The 23,833-nt window shown below is 39.5% G+C and overlaps 1 protein-coding gene across 1 annotated transcript; it reads right to left on the bottom strand.

The window, feature by feature from the left end:
• Positions 1-8,818: 8,818 nt before the first annotated feature.
• Positions 8,819-23,444, bottom strand: LOC139735947 (SRR1-like protein). The gene is made up of 7 exons (XM_071646701.1): positions 23,290-23,444; positions 22,066-22,106; positions 17,521-17,822; positions 12,721-12,819; positions 11,852-12,000; positions 10,010-10,055; positions 8,819-9,013 (listed from the first exon to the last, which is right to left on the bottom strand). The coding sequence occupies exons 1-7, from the start codon at positions 23,442-23,444 to the stop codon at positions 8,819-8,821; spliced, it is 987 nt and encodes a 328-aa protein (XP_071502802.1).
• Positions 23,445-23,833: the final 389 nt, after the last annotated feature.

Consider the following 23,833-nt stretch of genomic DNA (forward strand, 5'->3'; position numbering starts at 1 on the left):
ATCAAATATTTATGATAGGAATGTGCATTCGCTCAGCTTACAGGAATTTCACTTGAACCAGATTCTTACGTAAGACTTTTTTTTAAAAAGGTAACATGAGAGGAAAAGAGGAACTGCATGTGTGTGAGAATATAGATATAAAGCTCAATGTGCAGAGTTAGTGAAATTGAACCTCATGGTGCTAGCGAATTTGCCCACATGTCAAGCATTTTCCATTTCATTTATTGGGTGTTTCAGTAAATACCAGGTAAATATTTGTTTTAGGATGTCACTTTTATTCAGGTACTACTTTCCCCTCATATGCCAGACCACTTTACAATTTTGGAATATTATGGAGATTTGGAGATTTTGTTTCATATTATTTGGTTGTTATTTCACATTGCCTTAAATCCAAAAGGTAAAGCTGGCTCATAATCTTCTTTTAATCCAATTAAGTTTGATTTTATGCAGACAGACATTGTGCCCCATGGGAGCATTTGAATTCTGACATATCTACATGTATTCTCTATAGGTATATCTATTTTTTTATTATTATTATTTTTTTTTTTGGGGGGGGGGGCATTTCAGTACATTGATTGGTACTGCATTTTAAGGAATGTATGGATCTTTAACAATAAGTTTCAGGTCTCTATTCTTGGGAAGTTAGGCAGGCAGGCTTAATACAAAATGGAAAACAAGAATCACATAAACATATTTGAATTGTATACCTTAGATGTGAATTATGCACTTTATATATGTTGGTATAATTCAGAGTTGGTTATTTTGCAGTGCAATAATTAAATGGAAGGTACATTTTGCTGATTATTTTTTCTTTCATTTCATGAAATGTAAAATTCCCTTTATTCTGTTGTGTTCTCAGTAGGAGATTCATGAAAACATATTTGAATTTAATATACAGTGCAGGCATGGTTTGTTTATGATTCAACAACACTTTAATTAGAATTTGAAGGGTATTTCTATGTATGGTATTTATCAACTGGTTGATTTTCTGCAAGCATGCTAATTTTTCTCATAATTTAAGTAGTACTTTTTATGCTTTCAAGCCCTCTGTGAGTCTGCGTTCACATGCTTACGTTAACGAAACTCCCGTGATATTCAGTCTAGGTAATTGACTTATCAAGTTTGCTCTTTGAAAAATGTCTGCCTGTGTGAGTTCTCCGGGTAGAGGAGTCTTGATTAACATTTTTGCAGCTTTGTAACTCATTTGTGAGGTCTAACTTCAACTCTCACTTACATATAAAATATGGGTTAGAAACCACCTGTCTGTGGTGGGCTAAACGTCATGCAACAGTAGAATAGTTTGTTGTGTTTACCCTTAGGCAAAATGTTCTCTACTGTTTTCCGATGGGAGAACATGTTTGGGGAGGGGGTAGACAAGATGGCAAAGAGTGCAAAAAGTTAAGAGTATTGACATTTCTAGTGCAATCAACAAAATTAGTTCTCATATTCTATGCAACCCATAAAAAGATAAGCAACAAAAGGACAAACAACTAATGATTTACAGAAATATATTCTAAGGAACTGCATAATAATAGCTCAAGACTTATTGATGCCTGGAGACAATGTTTACTACAAGTTAAAAGTATATTGATTTCATAGTGTTTTGAATAGCCCATATCATATAACAGATAGTGACTTACATTGCCAGTACTGAGTATTCAACAAAATGCTTCATACTCACAAGATTGAAATGCTGTACAGTATTTGGAAAGATTTGAGCCTCTGATTCGTAAGTGCTGCAGAGCGAATACTGTGTATGTTCCCTCCCTTCACCAGGCACCATAATTCATGCACATTGTTCCCCCCAGTGAATAGGAAAGACATGATGGGGGCATACAACCAGGCTCTTAGATAACCTGCATACAAGGGAGCCCTCTCTTTTACATTTCTCTCTGGTGTGGTTTTGTCTGCAAACTGGCTGTAGAACACTTCTGTCATGACTAATCATGGCCAGATAATCAAAACTAGAAATGCTAGCGTGCATTTTAATTTTACAAGAGTCAAGATTCGCGAAATTAAAATGCACGCAAAATTTCTTGTCTACACTGTATGCATTGAATGCCAGTGACAGTTCGCAAAAATTTCATGCCGCAAAAAAGGCTGTTGGCTCCAATTCGGAAAATTTCATGCGGCAAAACTATCTTGCTTTACAGTAGTCTTTTTACAAGACTGAGTGAATCTTAGTCACATAAGCTGTATTTTGAATCTAAAATCTTAGATCCATGCTCATATCTTTTATTCTGCTGTCTACAGAAAGTTAATAAATTTCGCTTGGACTCAGGTATTCAAGAGTAATGCTAGGTTGATGTAGCCCTCAGAGCAGCTGTTTGATTAACACGCAAGCACAAAACAAAAATTCGCAGTTGTTTTCTCAAAGTAGATAAGATTTTTAGAAGACAGTGTTCCTTGTGATATCAGCATCTTTCGTTACATTATAAAATAATGGCATAGGTTGTCAGTGGGACATCTGGGGACCGTTTCATGAAACTTTTTGTCAGTGATTTACACTGACAACTGTTAAGAGCTACTGAAATCCTTGCGTCTGATTGGCTGATAGCAAATTTGTCGGTAAAAACCTCCGACGAACTTGTTGATGAAACGCCCCCCTGATCAAAGGACTAATTGCCCAAATTGAAGGGGGGGGGGGGGGGTGTTGCACCTCGCACATCATAGTAATAAAAGAAGAAGTATGGAAGAAGCAAAGTTGGATTGTTGATTTCATATAATTTATGTATATGCCTCAGATGACTGAGGAAGGGCAGTAATTCTATATGAGTAACTGAAGCTTACTGCACAATCAGTTCAAAGCTTAACAAATGTCATGAATTTGAATTAACAAGTGTTTGCCAAAAAGATGTATAGTCAAGTAGAACTGAGTAAGAGCAATATTTTACTACTAACCTGCCGAAGACATCAACTCATGTCCGAACGCCAAGAATATTCAAGCATTAAAGTAAAGTTTATCTTGCCAGTCGAAGCCCTAGTATACTGAAGAGTTGAAGATACTATTTGGGGAAGGAAAACCCTGTATTATGTCCAGTTTTAAGCAATCTGTGTAGTTCCTTTAAGCATTACTACCGGCGGGATTGATTCTGTTTTACTAAAAGCTGTTCTGTAAACAATGCAATGAAGAGGAATTTGGGTATATGGGCCCAGTGTATGTGTGGTTCATTTTTGTCCCCCAAAAAATTTAATGTCATAAAACTGATTTCATCAATTAGATATTTGGCCACTCAGTTATATATTCTTTACTATGATTAATTAACTCTCATATCATGACTTGTGTTTTTTAGTCAATTTCCAAAAGTGTACTGGGGCTTTGATATAACTATGTTAAAGTTTTACATATCATGTATATCATATAATACAAAATAAGAGTACAACTTTGTGTCTCAATATCAATTTCTAGGAAATTATCAGTATCACAGTACTTATCTTGATTTTTCTGTTTATTTGTGAGATACTTATTTGTTATATATTTCACTTTCTCTGTTTTAAAAAAAATGATAATTGCATTGTACTACAACTACTTGTCTTTACAGGTGAATCCAAGTAGGATGACATTGTTACTGCACACCAAATTGATTCATCTGAGCAAAGCTTATCCTAGGCACTAGTTTTCTTCCCTTTTTGTCAGACTGCGAGCCCAAGAATTTCACCTGCTGCATTGTGATCATTGCTCGTCCATTCTCGTCCAAACAGGACATGTCTGTAACTCGTGTTTCCTGTTTTGACTGGACAGTCCATCCAATATCGCTCTTTTTTGATACTACACCGAGACTGTCTTTTCCAAGGAGTAAAATATTGGCAATGGTGGATCCAGGTGGGAGCACACCTGGCGCGCACCCCCTTTAATTTTTCTAAAAAATAAAAAAAAATACAACTACAAATAAAATGAAAGGGGGCATGTGCGTCCCCTTTGTTTTGTTTTTTATTGTAGTGACACCAGAAAATTGCGCTTCAACCTTTTATTTTGCTTGTCAGCTGATTAAACCCGGAAGTGGCACCAACAATTGTTTTTGTGCCCCCCCCCCCCCCCCCCCCCCCCGCCCCCTTTACAGAATTCCTGGATCCGCCCCTGATTGGGGATTCCTCAGCCATTTTTAATGAGCATCATCACTGAATATGGTTGTGAGTCTGAGGACATTCTGTCTAGTAAACAGTCATTGTTGAGAAAGGCAGAGGGCTTCCAACATGCCAACATATAAAGAGAGAGAGAGAAAAAAACCAACTTTTTGTCTAAATTGAGGCTTTGCAAAGATGAGTCCATTTTGAATATTCTTTTTCTCCTGGAAGGCTGAATTTTACCAGGGAGGTGCACCTCCCTGATTTCTCATTAATTGCAAGCAATAGATGCTGCACTGGATTCACACTTTCTAGTGTGAAAGGGAAGGTAGAGAAGTGAGCTCAAGAACTTGACTGAAACAATTAAGCAGCGTGTATTGCAGTGTGCCTGACATGCCCTCCTACTATTTGTGACATTCTTGTTCCTGTGTTAGGATTGTATGCAGCTGAAATGTTTAACCGTATCAAGCATATTCTCAAGACTGTGTGTCATTTTGTATGCAAGCCTACACATGCCCCTAATGATGCACACACCCCAGTGTACCGAGATAATTTTTGTCTTTCACAAACCACTGCATAGTATGCATTTTATCTACCAGACCAGGTGGGAAAGCTGTCATTGCACAGTATTTTAAATGCCACTGAGTTTCCAGCCAGCTGACACAAGCAAAGGGCATTAAGTCCATATGAGTAGAACTGGGTTTGTGCCCCTCTTGCTGTCAAATGATGATTTTAGTTGTATCAGACTCTAAAAACTTACAAACTTCTGGCCTGCCACTCTGGATGTCTCTTTCATATGACAAGTTAACAGCTATACACCAAGTTGGAAAAAGTTACGTGTGTCAACAGAGATCAGAGTGAGTAGATAGAAGCAGTTTAAGAAACTGAGCCTGGGCACATTGCAGTTGAATGTGATTATCTTGCCCAATATCATATAATCAGCATCCCAATTATGTTTACTCAAAATGCTCAGGTCTCGGATTGGCTGGTTTATCTGTGGAGTTATGTGAAATGGTAAGGGTTCAAAGCCGTGCCCTGTTCACATGTTAAAACTCATCTGGTTCTGAGCCTTTTGACCGCGATAGGTATACATGTAAATGCAGTATTCTGAATCCATCTCTTTGTACTCAATGGCAATATACATTGTATGTGTTGGTGCACAGCTTGGTGTGCTGGATGTGCCATTGTGTATGCCAAATGAAGAACTTAATGTGTGTCTGTACTATGTTCAAACTGACACCACAGCATTTGTTTGGAGTAAAGTTCTGATTTGTAAACAGCATGAGAAACAGCTGCTATACCTAGCAGTCTGCAGCTCTGCAAATGCGAACTGCTCTAAGCCAAGGTACAGTCAGTACATATTACAATTCATTGTATTTCGACATTCAGATACTCGATATTCTCTTGTGGTTGTGTAGGCTGTGTTTTGAAGTTTTTACCCAAGCCAAATGGTGCTATGCTAACTTTGGTGTGTGCATCATGTTTCTTATTACAGTATGTGGTAACCTATGGTGTACTGATACCCTGAAAAACAGAATATTCGGTAGCCTGTGGGTTAATGCTACAGCACAACTGCCGAGAGCTTTGTCTGAATACCAGTGTGTACAATTCATAAGATTCCAGCACAGTGCCTTTTTTTTTTCCAGCAGTAGTGATTAGTTAACTCCTGTTTTACCACAGCTCATTCCACACTGCCCAACTGGACTAGCCCAATCTCTCTTTAGGCTCTATGAGAGATACATATTGAGAGATATGAGAGATACATATTGCTCCCCCCGCCCCCAGAGTAGACACTCGCTTTGAGCCGTTATCATTGTGAACATTTCTGACCTGTTCCCTTGGTGACGAGTTTTCCATTCCACATACAAGGTACTCCTTTCAATTCCCTTTTGCCCACACAACTTGCCCATGTAAGTTGGTGAAAGGACGAGCAAGCATCAACCAAGATTCAGCCAACCATTGGGCTGGTCATCACTGATGATGTGTGCACAGGGGTCATGCCCCAAATTTTAGTACACAAAGTAATCTCCGAACTGATGCATTTGCAAGGCACTGTTCACCTTTGCTTTTCCTTCCAGAAAATCATGATAGAAATTGTCACAATTCATAGTGATGTGATGAATTGTGATTGGTACCCTGTATCAAAGTTGTGCAGTGTGCAGTGGGCTGTAAAGAAAAAGTTTCTTGACCTCGCAGTTTGTGTGTGTTTACTTGTACCGTATACCTCACTGGAGATGTTGGTGAATTCATGGTCAGAATTATTTTAAAAGAATACATCAGCTATGCAGGGTGGTAGTTATCATTTTTGTGTATATTTGCTCATTTCAACACACTTCTTTATGTTATCCGAGCTGAGTTGTAAGAAGTGAATATCAGAATTATATCATTCTAGGTATTAATAGAAAAATGCAACCATCCTGCTCAAGATATGCCAGCATGGAAGTAATTTCCTGTTGTCTAGCAATGCAAGTGAAGCTGACATTACTGTTTTATAGTTGTAATTTAGTGGGAAAATTGGAAATTTCACTGAATTTCTGTGCCACAGCCTGACACCGATTCTACATGATTGCAGATGTAATACAATGTATTGCCTCAAACACAAGCATCATTAACCCCAAGAATAAGTCATGAAAGTTTAAAAAAGTCTTCAGGTTGGCTCGGAAGCTTTGGATTACTGGTGTCAGTCTGTAGTGTCGAGCCGTGACGGAATAGATGCTGCTTTTTATCCTTGCTTTCAATTGGTGTTAAATGCTCTAGTGTAATGGATGTAAAACACTGTGGGCATTCATGGCAATGTGGAGTAAGTTGATCAGATGGGAGTACATGTACTATGGGATGAGCATGAAAGACAAGACTGATGAGCAATGTGTGATTTTTATTTAACACTATGTATTTATATGTAAATATATATCATATTGCCAGAACACGAAAAGGAATGTGCGTGACAAGTGCTTTATTTCCCCAACTGTGATCTCGTTCCGCAAAGGATCCGAGATGTACAATGTGTATGTCTTCTGCACACGTCAACACATACAGTCAACCTAACCCATGTTGATTCCAAAGGACCTGGTAAAAAAAAAACACCTTTCACTAACATGAAATTTGACGTACACAATAGAACTAACACCTTTTTGGTTTTTATATTCATCCAGGGTAAAATTTTTCCTTGACATAGCCATTTTTTTTTTCTTTTTTTACTTGTGCGAGGTCGACTTGGGTGAGGTTGACTGTAGTACCACACATGACACATACAAAACACCAATACCGGTACTTTCGCCCATGCTCAAAATACCAAAATACAGATACACTGTATGCTCTAACAGACGGACAGATAGACACACACACACATACTACACGCTATTCCTATAAATCTGTACAAATTTTAGAGATACAGAAATGAAAATATTCACATGTTCTAAATCTCAGTGAAACTTCTTGTCTTTGTGTAAGGTGCTGTACATTAAAACCATGCCACATGTATGCCTATTGAGATGTGTGTGTGTGTGTGTGTGTGTGTGCGTGCGTGCGTGTGTGTCCATTTTAAGTGGAGTGTTGGGTATGCGTATGAGCGTAGTTACAATGAGAATAAGTTCTATCTCTCCGTTCCTCCCAGTTTTCACTAAATTTCACGCCAAATGGCTTTCCAGATGAATACAGCACACCGGTACTTATATTCAATAATTGAAATGCATAATATATGAGGACAAATGATATTTGAGATAACCTCAAATTTCTGTATGAAAACATGTGACACGTGTACATGAACTTTCACAATTTTTCATCAATTGCAAATTGTGATATATATGTATGAGAAATAATCTGCAGTCTGGAGACATTTCAGTTCACATAAAATGAAATTTGGCAGGTATATATATTTAACTACAAAATTGTCTTTATTTTCCATACTTGCTTTGCTGATTACAAAATTAAAGAATTGGTCTAACGAAAGAATCCTTCTGCAGTTTGCCAGGAGTTTCTTGAAATATATTGCACTGGTTGTGAAACAAATCAGACTTCCTTCAAGAAGATAGCCAATCTTGATACTCTACCCTCAGCTTTCAAAATGCATGCTATCATTACATTTCAATTCAGGGAATATCTAAACCATGGGTGTGTTCAACCACTCTCCTGAAGCATGCCATACCTATGCCAGAGGAGTGCTTGAACACTCATAAAGTGCACAGTACTATATCCTACAATGCTAAAAGTGGACCACTCCTTGATGAACTAAAAAAGCGTACAGTGCCGCATCGTATTGTACTGTAACAAAGAGCACTCAAAAGCAAAGTGGTACAAAAGCATACCGTATCAAGATGATGACGTCATAAAAATGAATGTAACACACACTACATTACATCATAGAGTTCATTTTCTTTAATTGGGACATCTATATCCTGTATGTGGTAGTGTGTTACGTGCACAACCCTGTCGCTACAAAATGTGACCACCCCCCCCCTTACATTTATATTTACTTACATTTTCACCATGATTTTAAGCCACCCAGATGAAAAGGTTCTGCTTCAAATGCAGCCCAAAAAGCCCATGTCCTGCATAATCAAGTCGTCACAACATATCTTATTTTGAAAACAGAATACAACAAAAACTATTCTTTAAAAAAAATCTCTTTTAGTACATCCATCACAATTTTTAAGAGGCAATGGGGAACACATCCCCTTTCTGCAGCACTTTTCAACAATCACTCGTACGCAGAGTCCAAGGGAAGTGAGACCACCGCAACGTTTTACGGCTTGTGTCATCTCCGACTTGAGTCCAGAATGATTTCCACACTGTCCATGTGGTCGTAGCATGGCTCACGGCAGTCCGTCCAAAGGTTGGCTGGAGCTGGGGCCAGCGCATCAGGGGGAAAGGCATGGATGGCCAGGTCATTGAAGATGTCTGTGTACTGGAAGGAGTTTTTGACTGAGACCTCCTGGTGGTAAGGAAGAATCTGAGGCGGGAAGAGAGTAGGGAGGAGGAGGAGGAAGAGGAGGAGGAGGAGGAGGAGGAGGAAGAGGAAGATAAGGAGAAGGAGGAGTTGGAGGAGGAAGATGAGGAGGAGGAGGAAGCAGAAGAGGAGGAGGAGGGAGAGGGGAAGGGAGGAGGAGAAGGAGGAGGAGGAAGAGGAGAAAGAGGAGGAGGAGGAGAAGAGATGGTTTAGGTTTCCATGTGAGACATCACATCTGTGCATTCTTCCTACAGAGATTTTGATAGTGACACAAGGAATAGATGATTAAATTTTGGTAGTGATCCGCATCACCATCTGGCTCCAGGATTCCCCTCCCCCCCCCCCCCCCCCCCCCCCCCCCCCCCACCATTTTAGGGTTTAGGGTTAGAGTTTGGGTAAGGGTTAGGGTTAGGATTAGGTTCAGATTTAGGATTAGGATTAGGGCCAGGGGAAGGGTTCCGGGTAATTACCCAGGGGGTAATTGCCCTAGACGCTCCATCACGAATACTAGATGGCGGGTTTGCTTTTGCAAGTCTCACAGCCATTGCACTGTTGGCCAGAAAGTACGGCCACGGCAGCTACAGCTGATGAGTAAGGGTATGTTTTGGAAGTCAAGGAATCTAATTTACCTTTATAATGCACTTGATATGAAGGACTAAAATATAGGGTGGAAATCACTCTATGGGTGGAAATAAGCTGCTTGGCAGAGGTCTGAGCTCTCCAAGTGCTTTTCTAGTTAACAAACTGTTTGTGTATAACCTGGTGGCCAAGATTGCTGCTAGTGAAATTGCAAAAGAAAAAAAATCTCTATATGTTCATTACAGTACCATCTGATATCATAATAATAACAACACATGATAGCAACAACATTACCATTACCAACACTGATATGACACTACTACTGTTAGTGCTAACAATAACTATAATGACGATAGTGACAATACGTACAATCATAATAACAATGAGAAAATAAAAACAAAAAATAAAATCATGAGTTACCTTTTGTATGTAAGGCACTTCTTCATGAAGTTGTTTTGAGGTAAATCTGCAGAAAAAGAGGTAAATTAGTGGGTATAAATAAAATCGCTTGGAAATTTGTGATACAACAGCATTCAGCAAAAAAAATAAAAATAAAAATAAACTAGATATATCGCTACGGCGACTGATATGCCTCCGCCATAATGCATGGTTCTCCTAATAGGTCTATAGTACAATGTCTGACAATGTGTGATGACAGTTTCACACAATTGGCAAAATATTAAAATGACAGGTTTGACACAAATGTGCTGAATGTTCACTTTCCTATGACTAGGTTCAATTGGATGAATGATTAAAATGTCAGAGTGCAGGTATTTGGGGAAGTGATGATTTTTACTTGACTTTTGACCCTTTTATAAGTTTATGCATTGAGTAATTTTCAAGGTATTGAGAAAAAGTATAATTTCAGTATCAAATGGGAAAATAGCATTATCTAAACCTGGCCTTTGACCTTTGACCTTTGACCTCACAGTTCCAAAGAGAATCACTGTTAGGTTGAACATGCATAAATATGTAAGCTTCATGATGATACCTTGAGTTACTTTTGAGATATGGAGGAAAAAGTGATATTCAGCACTTTCACTTGACCTTTGACCTTTTGACCTTTGACCTTCTGGCAAGAAATTTCCCACAGAATATATATTGGGTAATACATGTATACATCAAGTTAAAAAAAAAAAAACCTTCCGGCATTGCATAAATATAAGGAAAGTAGTGATATTTTGAGGAGTTGACCTTGACCTTTGACCCTGACCTTTGAACCATGACCCCAACTTCCTTAGATAATCACTGCCCATTGGAACAAGCATATATACTATGTTCCATGAAGATACCTTGAACCATTTGCGAGATATGGAGAAAAACATGAATTTTCAACCTTTTTTTCACAAAATGACCTGTGACCTTTGACCTTCAACCCCATGACCCTAAAATCCAAACAAAGTATTATCCCCCCAGGATATACCCTCATACCAAGTTTGATGTAAAACCACCACACGGTTCTTGAGATATCGACAAAAACAAAACGGGACGGACGTACGGACGGACGGACAGACGGACGACCCGAAAACATAATGCCTCCGGCCACTTCGTTGGCGGAGGCATAAAAATTAAACACTCAACATGTAGTTAAGTCTTTTGTGATCTAATATTTGCTGCCAAATGCTTCATATCACTATCAATTAAGGAAATGCAATCCTGTCCCAATACATTCAGGAACTCTTTGATATTGTCCCAGTGAAAGGAGTCTGTGAAGAATTAATGACAAACTCCAATGTTTGAACATTCAAGTGGTACATAATGTCCTCTGCAGAAACTTTCAAAATCAAAATGAGTGTGGCACAAAGTCTGGAGTTTCCCCCAACACTGCATGTGGTACCCAAGTGGTTCTATCTTGATTCACACAACAAAATCATACTTGACACTTGGAGATGTAGATAACAATGTTATGACCGAGTCGCCATGTTTTACAAGAAGCCTTCAACTCAAGATGGCGCTCTGCAACATGTGTGCATGATGATATATATTCAGCATATAATTGTGCAGTTACCACACTGCATGTCTTGGGTTTCACATGGAGATGATTACAAAAATCTTTGTGTTTGGAAATATCTACCGGTATATCTCAAGACCTTTATCACTGTATCATAATTAATGCCATATGGATATTTTGTCGTGAATTTTTCCTGCTCTGTAAATACTGCAAAGCATACTAACATTAAAAGAAAATATGTTTGTCTCATTTGAACGTTTTGAATACCCATTAGTCTCTTTCAAAGGCAGTAAATACAAAAGGTTACTCACCTGTCTGCAAAATTGTTGAAGCTGTTGCCGAGTATGATGAGTGACGCTAACCTCAAACCCCAGTTGGCCCACAAGAGGTTGTTGTAGAGCGGCTTACCACAATGTGGCATGTAAAAGAGAGTCGGTACCACCACTTGGCGTTTTCCCTCCTGAAACCAAAGGAGAACAAAAGTTTCTCAACTAAAGGGCTTATTTCCCCAACTCCATCCCTTGGAAAATTCGAAACATTTTTAAGACTTCACCCCACAAATATGTGTATGTATCAAACACACAAACAAAATAACAGTGTCACCTTATCCTCTCCCATTTGCAATACCTCATCAAACTGATTCTACCCCAAACCCATGGTATTTTGACCTTTTTTTATATATATACCCTTTTATTGGATACATCTTACAACATCATTTCAGCATCATGTATTTCTTCATGTAGAGTGGCAGGTTGGCTTCTTCAGCAACATGTCTGCCCTGCCTTGCAGCCAAACAGTTTAAATTTCAGTCAAGATAAATAATCTTGCATGTCAAGATGACATGCTCTATAGTTTAAGACAAGACACTCTGTCCCACATGCAGGATATACAGTAGAGGTCCAGTGAGGGGGATGGTCTGGATTCATGCACATTTAAGTTCCTATCTTCACTGGCTTCACCTTTCACTTCAACGAGCAGGTTGAAGAAAAAAAAAGTGACTAGGCTAGGCCCTTAATTGGTCAGTAAACAGCATCAACACGGTATAGACAACAACAATTGATGAATGAGTTTGTTTGTTTCTAATTTGGCATTTCCCATGAACTGAATACTGGATTTACATATCTACCACAATGAAACAACAACGACATCAATCTATGAATAAAATAAAGTCTTTAAATACCTCATTACGGTCAATACATGTAAAGCCAAGATCTCGAATAACCTCCTTTTCCACCTCTGTAAAGTTGGGGTCATACAAGCTGCATTTTGCGCCAGGTATCTGCAAAATGATGGTACAAGAAATGCTGACTTTAGGAGACACATTGTTTAATTTGAGAATTACATTCATCTCAAGCTCCTGAACTTCCCTTTATTTAAATCATCATCTGTGCTGAGCTAACTTCAATCACTAATAGATTAAAATTGAACAAATGTTGTAAGCCGGGTTAATGATGACGCTGACGATGACAGTCTCCATGAGTTGAAATTGCAATGATTTATTGAGCAAATCAAATAGACAGTCTAAACTCCGCACTATCCTCAGCTACATGTCGAATACAGAGTGAATAACAGATACAGGCCTATTAACTATTCAACATAGCAGAGCTCGTAGAGAATACATTTGTATGTCCATTCTCTCTCAAGTGAAAGTGAAGAATCCAGAATCAATCAAATCTGCGTCATTATATTCACATGAAAAATAAAAGTTGCGTTGTGCCCATGCCAACCACACGCACACTGCGCCATTGGCATGGACACAACGCGCCTCAACGCATTGACGCAACAATAACATACCGCATATTTCCATTTACCACAAACTTCCCCGCGATTATATAACACAACCATGGGTTATATAATCCCAATTACATCATATCATTTTCATAACATTATACATAATGATACATAACAAAAAATTCCCCGCTCTTCATGTCAAATCATTACACTTTGACAGCAATTTCATATAAGAGCGGATTAACAGCACATAATGCTATACAAAAATATACTTCACGAAAGCGTGTGTTCCCCGCTTTTCCAGTCAAATATACAAACGTCGAAATACTACAAAATTGAACTTTACACATGAAATCTGCCAAGAGCTGAAACTCTTGAATCTTCCAAATTTACAGTAAATCATACAAACTCATATTTGATACATGGCACAAATGTTCTGCGCCGAGAGAATAACACATCAATATGTTACAATTTTCTTCAGTTCCGTTTCGATGTAGAACTCAGCCGTCCCACATTGTCAGTTATGTACAGAATATCCGAGAAAACAATGCATGAAAACCCGTCAAACATGCCGTAACAGAACATGTTCTATACATTGTATGTAAAACCATACATCAATGTGTATAGTTCAAATTTATCGAGACGCAATATATAGACAAGTCTCTTAATACACATGCCAAATGCATACAACAACACAACTTCCCCGCGATTATATCATACAACCCGTATGATAATAATCGATTTTCTAAAAGTAATGTACTTCTCAATGAATCAATATAACACATATCACGAAATTCACAGTTGAAACAAAGTGAAGTCACAGAATGTTAGAATTCACAACTAACAAAAATAAGCTTCTCCGCTATGATATACGGTAACTTCCCCGCTTTATGTGTCATATCGTCACAGTCAGCGATTTGCTCATTTACAAAACTTCACACAAATTAAGGGATCATTCAAAGCATGAATTCTCGACCAACTATATCTCATTATCAAACGTTCCTGAATCACTGAACAACCACTAAATATTGTCAGAATGCCATGTTGTTCAGCTTCCAACAAAACAATGAAAACAATAGTTTAGTTCCTTCATTTTTCCACGTAGTAGTGATTTCAAATACTTTCGTATCACTATTCCAATATCTCATTAAAAACTTCTTATCAATCACATATCAATTAAAACAACCATATTATATTGATAATCATTTCTCGCATTGATATTGCATCTCTAAATGCGCATAGTTCCTAATTCCATTGCTACTTGAGATGGTACACAAGTTTCAGCTGCAGTCATGAACGTATACACTGTAAGCGAATCAACTCACAACAAATTCCATGAACGGACAGCGGATTTCTAACCTGCAGCGACTAACCCTAAATCCGGTCTCCAATTTGACTCCCAGGGCCCCCATACCGTTCCCTGAACATGACATCCATGCTTCCACATGTTACAGTTAGGTATGCATGCCTCCCTTGTTGTTAAATCATTGACAACAATGTCACCATGAGAAAATTTGATATTCTCCCCTTTTGGAATTGATCGCTCCTTTGGCGCTATGTGAGTGCTTAGTGGCTGCACTTTTGCATGCTTCTGGACATCCTGACCTTCATGTGATAATTCGGGACCCCTCTCGGTACCCTCTCCCACAGGTTTTGCAATTAGAAGCACCCCAGCATCTAAATCCTTTGCATCAACCTGTTCATCACATGACTCACGTCCATGTCCCCCAGCATCAATTTCTGCACCACCCTCATCTACATCAACGCAACCCAGAAGAATCTGCGATCCCCCATCCAAAAGAGATATGACATCCTCCTTCTCCTGTCCAGCTGTATCTAAGGAAAGATCTAGCTGCTGAGCAACCGGGTCAGTGAACACTCCTTGTGTTCCAGCATCAGCACTCCCAGTTTTCAACCCATCCCCCTCTAGCATACAGTCTTCACGGAGAACTAACAGTGCTTCTCTCCTAAGCACTTCAAATCGGCCTCCCCTATTTTTCATGTGCAAACGCCTTAACAAAATTCGTTCTCTCTCATCCCGTGTTCCACTGACAAACTGATTTGACAGAGCTTCATCCCTAAGCTGCCTCAGAGCCGCAGCTTCCTTCTCATCGTCTGCAGCATCTACCAATTTGGCATAAAGACGAATGAGATCCCTACTGAAGTCTGCCAAGTCTTCATTATCATGTTGAACACGATTATAGAGCAAGCATCGTAAATAGTGAGAATTCTCTCGACTAAAACACAGACGGAGAGCTTTTACAATCTCTGTGAAACTCCTCCGCTTCTCGTCAGACAGACAATAAAGAATCTCCTCTCTTGCTGGCCCCGTAAGGTTGCTCACCAAAACCCAAGCCTTCTCCTCATCACTGAAATGGAAAGGTTCAATAATAAAATTGAATCCTTCCATCCAGTTAGAAAAAGGTGTTTCAGTGCCATCTTCACAATACCCACTAAACTTTTCAATCTGAGCATGGCCTAGAGCGAGATTTACACACAACCCTATTGCCTGTCGATATGATGACGAAGAGCAATTAATATCACTTTGCACATCCTTAATAACAAACTGTTCACACATGACTAATTACGCAGTTAAACTGACCAATAATTAAGACACGTCATTTTCAAACATGAAACGTAATGCCCAAATGGCATCATAGGTCCAAAATCTGCATGAAGTCCAATCGGTTAAACGAAAGTTCAGCATCATCCATTATTTCAGTTACCAAATACTTGCTCAGTGCGTGAGATGCCATATCGCAGCTCTGTAACCGTCGATTTCGCATCCCGATTAATGTTCAGCCGCCCCCGACGCACGCCATTAACAGCGCACTCCGACGTCCACAGCAAAACTCCCGACGCACCATCAGCTCCAGTCTCCAGCCCGCCATCGACGAGCCTGATCATCTTGAAGCTGCCTCACAGAGTAGTGCTGCTCTACCATGGCTGATCAACGTACACCATCAAGATCAAGATCAAGATTACCCAGCGCTCCTCCATACTCCTGTCCGCTACCAAAGTGTAGTCAAAACAGCAGGTCTCCTCGGAGCGAAACGTGGACCATTATTCCGTCATACTCGAGGCTGTTATTCGTCGATCAGGGTTCTTCAACTGGATGAAGTGGATCACTCCGTCAGGCTGTCATCATCCCACTCCTGACACCATTTGTTGTAAGCCGGGTTAATGATGACGCTGACGATGACAGTCTCCATGAGTTGAAATTGCAATGATTTATTGAGCAAATCAAATAGACAGTCTAAACTCCGCACTATCCTCAGCTACATGTCGAATACAGAGTGAATAACAGATACAGGCCTATTAACTATTCAACATAGCAGAGCTCGTAGAGAATACATTTGTATGTCCATTCTCTCTCAAGTGAAAGTGAAGAATCCAGAATCAATCAAATCTGCGTCATTATATTCACATGAAAAATAAAAGTTGCGTTGTGCCCATGCCAACCACACGCACACTGCGCCATTGGCATGGACACAACGCGCCTCAACGCATTGACGCAACAATAACATACCGCATATTTCCATTTACCACACAAACATAATGGTTAAAGTTGGAAATGAACAAATAAAGTTTCCATGTGATTTTACAGCTTCCTCATGAAAACAGCAATACAGTGGACTCGTGTTATAACGAAGTCCTCGGGATCAGAAATTTTCTTTCACTGTATCAAATATTTGTTATAAAAATAAATAAAGTGGATAATGTTGCAGACTGAATTTTTACTTCGTTGTAACCAGAATATCGTTTAACCGTGTTCGTTAAATAATCGGAGTGCACTGTATTAGTTGCAACCACATATGAACATCAGATGAGATGATTAAGACTAAAATTCACTTGAGCTGAACAAGGAATGACTGGTATGTTAGATGACAGCACTTCTATGTTTCAGAGTGCTAACTGAAAGAGGAAAACCACATTAACATCATGGTCACAAATTGGATGTTTTGACTTTGTAGGTGAGCACACTTTGTCAAATTGATCTATAATTAAACCTGTACATACAGAGTACTCACGGTTATAACGAAATTCTTGTAACAACAAAGTAAAATTTCAGGTCCCTAAATGTATGTATCTTTACATACAGTTTACTGTTCGGCTGTACGGAAAGTAAGCATCTTACTGTTCAGTTATAATGGTAGTACACTGCTAGTTAACACATGTACTTTTTAGAGGTGGGGGGAGAAAATTTTGAAATACATGCTTTTCACTACAATGCATTGGATCATCTTACCATAGACTCCATCAGTATGAGGAGGGACAGCTGATATCTAGCCGTGACACAGGACGAAAAGTTGCCCAGTCCATAGCAAATGATGCCCTCGATTCTTCTCGAGGACCTGCTCTCCCCCGCAACTGATCCTGATTCACTGCCGCTCCTTTCCACGGCGTTCGACTCTGCAGTGACATCTGGGGTCTGCTTTGACTGACAGTCTGGTGTTTCCAAAGCTGTGTGAATGTTTTGGTGACAGGAGGCAGCAGCACCTTCTTCTGATTGGTCAAAAGTCTGCAGGTGCACAAAACTTTTCCAGCACTCTATCAACAGAAAAAAACAACAACAACAAATAAGGCCAAGTAAAAAAAGAAAGTAGTTTCTCGTCCGGGTTTTTTGAGCAAGGCGATGAGGGAGGTCCTTACTATTTGATATCTCACTATTTTTTCGAGGATTGTCAAAATGAAAGTAATATGTGTTTATATGTGTGATATAAACCACTTATCATTTGAGTGATGCACAATTTAATACCAAATCTGCGTATATTGCTGTTTATGCATGACAAGTATACCAATTTAACTACACTGTGACTGTATTCATTCAGTCATATCAATGGTATGGAATTTAAACATAAAATATACACATTTATGCATCACTTGTTGAACCTATTCGAATCCAACCATTATCTCTGGAAATGCATAGCATTATTTTTGCCTTTCAACACAACACAAACTTACTGAGTGAGATCGTTTCTCATATGAAAACTTACAGCTGTATTCGCTCAAGAATTTAAAATGCCGCAGACAGTACTACCAATTGTCAACCCTGTGAAACAACCACCTGATTTCCTTTTTACTGAAAGACAGAATACGAACCAGTTGAATACTATTATATTCACTATTTAAAGCCGTTAGCTGTGCACACGTGCGCTTGAGATCGGTTCTCTCCATCACTCCACGATTTTTTTTTCCAGCTCCAGAACGCATGCTATGCTGGCTGGCTGGTCTTCTCTCCTACAGGGAAACCCCGTTATAACGAGTTCGGTTATAACGAGGAACCGCTTATAATGAGGTGATCGCGTCGGTCCCGTTTTCCTTTGCGTGTAATGGCAGAACGAATCGGTTATAACGAGATTCCGGTTATAACGAGGACAATTTCGGTAAATCATGATAAAGAAAAACATAAGCAATTTGATTGGATATAACGAGGTTCCATTTCTTGACCAAATTGCCGCTTTCAAACACGCGACAAATGAAACATTGGAAACCGAAATCTCGCTATCCACGTCTTTTCCCGTTTTGCAGAGAACCGTTCCTTCCATGTTTTCTTCTTAATCACGCGATAAGACACAGGAACACCTTCCGATGTTCCTACTAATTATTAAACATAATCATTCGGTTGTCTTTTTCGCGAGAAACGCGTGCGTGATATGAGGTCAGACCACAGCGCAACGAGAAAAAAATAGATACCGCATTCAAAAACTTTTCATGTAGCGACAATAAAATTTGACCAAAAATGGACAATTGGAATGCGTGTGCAACTCATCATTATATCCTTTCCAATTTTAGTTCCGACTTCCAGTTCTTTTGCTGGTTTTGAGCAAATATGAGTTTGGATGATTAAAGCCGAAATAATAAAATCATCGCCCCGATCCCGCCGAGTGGCAGTAGCGTTAAAATAGTTGAGTAACGCATGTTAACCTATACTTAATCGGTGTTCAGAAAAACAAGCAAACGCATTTATTAGTTTGAACAGATCTGGATTTGTTCATTATCATTTAACAAATGATAATTTAAATATGAGTGTGTATGATCAAAGCAGAAATAGTGAAATCATCGCGATCCTGCCAGGTGACAGTAGAGTAAACATAGTTGAATAACGCATGTTAACCTACTTAATCGGTGCTCGGAAAAAGAAACAAACGCATGTATTAGTTTGAATAGATCTGGATGTGTTCATTATCATTTAACGAATGATAATTTAAATATGAGTGTGTATGATTAAAGCCGAAATAATGAATGATATCATCGCGATCTCGCCGGGTGACAGTAGCGTAAAAATTGTTGAATAACGCATGTTAACCTACTTAATCGGTGCTCGGAAATAGAAACAAACGCATTCAACAGTTCAAGAACGGATGTACAAAACGCGAAGAGATTTTCGGAAGAAAATAAAGAACGCATTTTTAATCCCTTCGAGCGCAACGATCATACATTGTATAAAATTACAGCCAAATGATTCATGAAATTATCGAATTCCCGCTGGGTACCAACAGCGTAAAATACCTCGCAAGTTAGCGGTAAACAACGCACGTAGTTACTCTGAAATCATCGCGATCTCGCCAGGTGACAGTAGCGTAAAAAAAGTTGAATGACGCATGTTAACCTAAATCAGAAAAAGAAACAAACGCATTTATTAGTTAGAATAGATCTGGTACAGATTTGCGTAAACAGGATAACAACCTCCCACATTCAATCCTGTCACATATTTTCAAGAACGGTCGTACAAAACGCGAAGAGATTTTCGGAAGAAAATAAAGAACGCATTTTTAATCCATTTGGGCGCAACGGTCATACATTGTACATGTGTACAAGATTACAGCCTAGATGATTCATGAAATCATCGCATTCCCGGTGGGCACCAACAGCGTAAAAATACCTAGCAAGTTACGGTAAACAAGGCCTGTATGTTACTCTACAGTATATATTTGCCCCCATATTTGCGCTGGTGTTTAGAAAAAGCTTAACAAACAAGAATTACAATAAAGAATTAACTTATCATTTCAGCCTCTATTTCTTCGTCTAATTCACAAATAATCTCCCTTTATTCTCTCAATAATAACGCTCAATAATTGTGTAATAACAACGCAAAGGATATGTTTAAGTTTCATTGATGGGTATATGTTTTTCTTTGTTTTTAATGAGTATGGTTATTACGAGGTACCGGTTATAACGAGGTAATATCGCCGGTCCCACGGATCTCGTTATAACGGGGTTTGTAGTTACATTGCGCAATCAATCTAGCAGCACATGAAGCGGGCAACAGCACGAGAGAAATGTACAGAAGGTGCTCAACGTCCTGTCTACATCACGACGTACCGAGTGGCTAGTGCGCTGTACATCACAACAGCCCAGGCCCGCCCGCCCCCATCCAACTACAGTTCAACTGCTTTGAGGGTCATTCCTTCTTGCCGAGCTCGCAGTGTGAAATGCATGCGTTATTACATACGTACTACTGAAGCTACAGCAGTACTACAGCTAAGTAGAGGACGCAAGGCATAATTAGAAATAAGACATCACGATTGGTAGGTGAATTGTTGATTTTTTTTTTCGGCGGCCGAAAAAATAGTAAATATCAAAAAAGTCGATGCGGCAACTGAAAATCGATGCGGGCGGGGAGCGGGCTGGGACGAAAATTATGAATTTCTTGGTATTTTCAGTGCCATTTTGAAAATAGTAAATAGTAAAAAAATCGATGCGGCGGCCAAAATCGATGCGCGCGAGGACGAGAAACTGGTTTCTTTTTTTACTTGGCCTAAGTAACTGATAATACTTATGCCCCAGTCACATAGACATCCCGGATCGCCCCGGACCACCCCGGATCTGATCCGGGGAAAGATCCGTGTTGACGCCGGGAGGCCAACACGGCAACTTTTGGCGGTCAAAAACATCCGGCGTCATCCGGGGATTGCCGTGTTGGCAGAGCAATCCGGAGTGGTCTGTGTGGCTGCCATGTAGCCGCCATGTTGATCCGTGTAGACGCCGCGCTCTTCCGGCCTTATCTGTGTAGCTGCCGTGTTGATACCGTGTGTACAATCATACCAAAATCCCGGATCTCCCCGGACGTCCCCGGATCTTCCCGGATCACCGTGTAGGTCCTTGAGCATCCGTGTTTATATGTGACTGGGGCATTGCTGTAATGTGCTTTTACATAACCACTTAAATACAATATTCCTAAGTCATAAGAGTCATAACTTGAGTGGCAGATCGTACCTTTTTTCATTTGGTTTGAGAGAGGTCATTTGCAAAATATATCTTTCCTTTTTTAAACTAATCATTGTCCAGTGTAATTTACTCCAAGTTCATTATGAAATATATGGAGTAACAAGAGATAGATCTAATACAAAGTAAGGAGGTTATGGAACTTTCATGCGTTTAAAAAAGTACAACCACATACAGTGTACATCAAAGAACTGTTAGATTGTTTGAAAGATTGTAGACTTCCAACTATGCACTCCTGGATGCCTGTTAAGGAAGATCTTACACTACTTGGCTTTCTGCAAGTTTATATTATGTCCTTGATGATTGAAATACATTGTCTTGACAAATATTTCTTAAAATCTATCTACTCAACAGGATTACAACTTGTAGGTGTAGAATATTCCATGTGAATATATAAGGGCTTCAGCTACAAAAATGAAATGACATAACTACATATCTTGTGGAAGGCTTGATTCATCAAAATACATGCATTAGAATAGATTCCATTGGCTGATCTGCAGAAATACCATGTGATCAATATAATTTCCACTGAGGGCGAATACAAACTACCGTAAAAACTTCTCACCTTGGAAGTCCCTGAAGAAACTGCTAATCTGGAGATCACTCCTGGAAAGTCAACGATGAAACACAAAACCACCAAAATTAGCCAAGAATTAGTCTTCTTATTCTTTATTCATATTCAAATGCAGATCTTGTGTTAAAATCAGTCCGGGAAATCCACTCATGAGGGGGGCTCCGCCTCACAAGGCACTCTCCCCCTCATGAGCACCTCTTGGGTACTCAAGAGGCTCCCTCCCCGCAGTGCTCACGAGGTCTCCTCTTCACCTCTCATCCATCTAACACCTGATATTTCATGGTCACAAGTTCGCACAGTGATTTTTTTGTTACATACACATGTCCACTCTCCATGGTGAGAAAAAGTAAAAATCTGTTTTGATTCAAACTCAATTTTTGTCAAAACAAATGGAAAGAATTTTTTTTTCCTCATCATGGAGAGTGGACATGTGTGTGTACCAAAAAAAATCACAGTGAGAACTTTAATATGACCATTTATATCAGATGTGAGATGGATGAGAAGTGAAGAGGAGGCTTCATGAGCACTGCGGGGAGGGAGCCTCATAAGTATTCCAGCTCAAAGGTGCTCATGAGGGGGAGAGCGCCTTGTGAGACGGAGTCCCCATCATGAGCAGATTTCCCAGACTGAAACAGCTTGGGCCTAGGTGTAGAACGCAACGGTAGAGTCTACACAGTTCTGGTTGAGGTGAGGATTTAGCTTTTAACGTTTTGTGAGATATTCAGAAACCACTCTATGAGATGTCAAAGAGCATGCAATTCTAAGGGGTATCAAAAGTTTATTTGATGAAAATCGGTTTTGAAATGGCTGAGATATCCAAAAACAAGGTGAAACAAAAAGAGATCCTAAAAAGGCGTAGCCTGTCGCTTTTTATTATCACTTCTTTGGATATCTCAGCCATTTAAAAACCAATTTTCATCAAATAAACGTTGAATCCTCATTGAAATTACATGCTCTTTCATATTTCATAAGAGGTTTCTCATAAGCAAATATCTCACTTTTTAATCCCCACCTCAACCAGTAGATGAGTACTTTTTACATTGAGTAGGCCCTACTTGGCTACTACTGTACAGTCCTAAGCTCTCTTACGTTACGCTCTTAATTTAAGCTTTCTTCAATTATTTTCATTGAAATGATAGCTATGAAAAAGAAATAATAGTACGACTATGAAAATGCCTTGCAGGAAATGCTCACACACAACTCTTGATTTTATACGACAGAGTGCCTGCATCAACGTTGTCAATGTCTCCATGCTGACCATGGCGGACACTTGCTGCTTGCAACGGATCGACTCTCGGATAGGCAGCGCCGCGGGGATACCTATTTCGCCTCTTGTTTTTCTTGGAAACCACACGAAACCCGTCGTCCATGTTCTACGCAGTTCTCCAGGACTGGAGGAAGTCAACAAAAGAAGAAGGTAGAACTTAAATGGAGTAAAATGCCCAAATAACCAGAGATGTTGTGCTTCGAAATTGAATCATAATGTTCCCTGCTCGACTCGACAGCTCAGGTACAGATGCAGTGCAGTGGCTATGCCTTCAGCCTTCAAGCACTGCATGTTCAAAATGCGTGCATATTCACCCAACACGTACACTGGTATTGTACTTGTACACGCACTACATGTGCATCTAGGGGGAAAAAAATCACCGTAAACATGTGCGCACATGCTCAGCTTTATTTACCACTCCGTAGCCGTTTTATCAGGCTATACTGCTGATGCACTACCAACTACTAATTTCAAAGATAACATAATTGTATA

This window comes from Diadema antillarum, unplaced genomic scaffold (assembly GCF_040938485.1).
Source record: "Diadema antillarum isolate AM-2024a unplaced genomic scaffold, OU_Dant_1.0 seq00000612_RagTag, whole genome shotgun sequence".
Lineage (NCBI taxonomy): Eukaryota > Metazoa > Echinodermata > Echinoidea > Diadematoida > Diadematidae > Diadema > Diadema antillarum.

What these genes read in the sequence shown, in the direction of transcription:
- LOC139735947 (XM_071646701.1), bottom strand. Translation starts at nt 23,444, where the DNA reads ATGGACGACGGGTTTCGTGTGGTTTCCAAGAAAAACAAGAGGCGAAAT. An exon ending in TCATACTGATGGAGTCTATG is followed by an intron (nt 12,820 to 17,520) that starts GTAAGATGATCC and finishes ATCATTTTGCAG; the next exon opens with ATACCTGGCGCAAAATGCAG. An exon ending in TTCAACAATTTTGCAGACAG is followed by an intron (nt 10,056 to 11,851) that starts GTGAGTAACCTT and finishes CTTTTTCTGCAG; the next exon opens with ATTTACCTCAAAACAACTTC.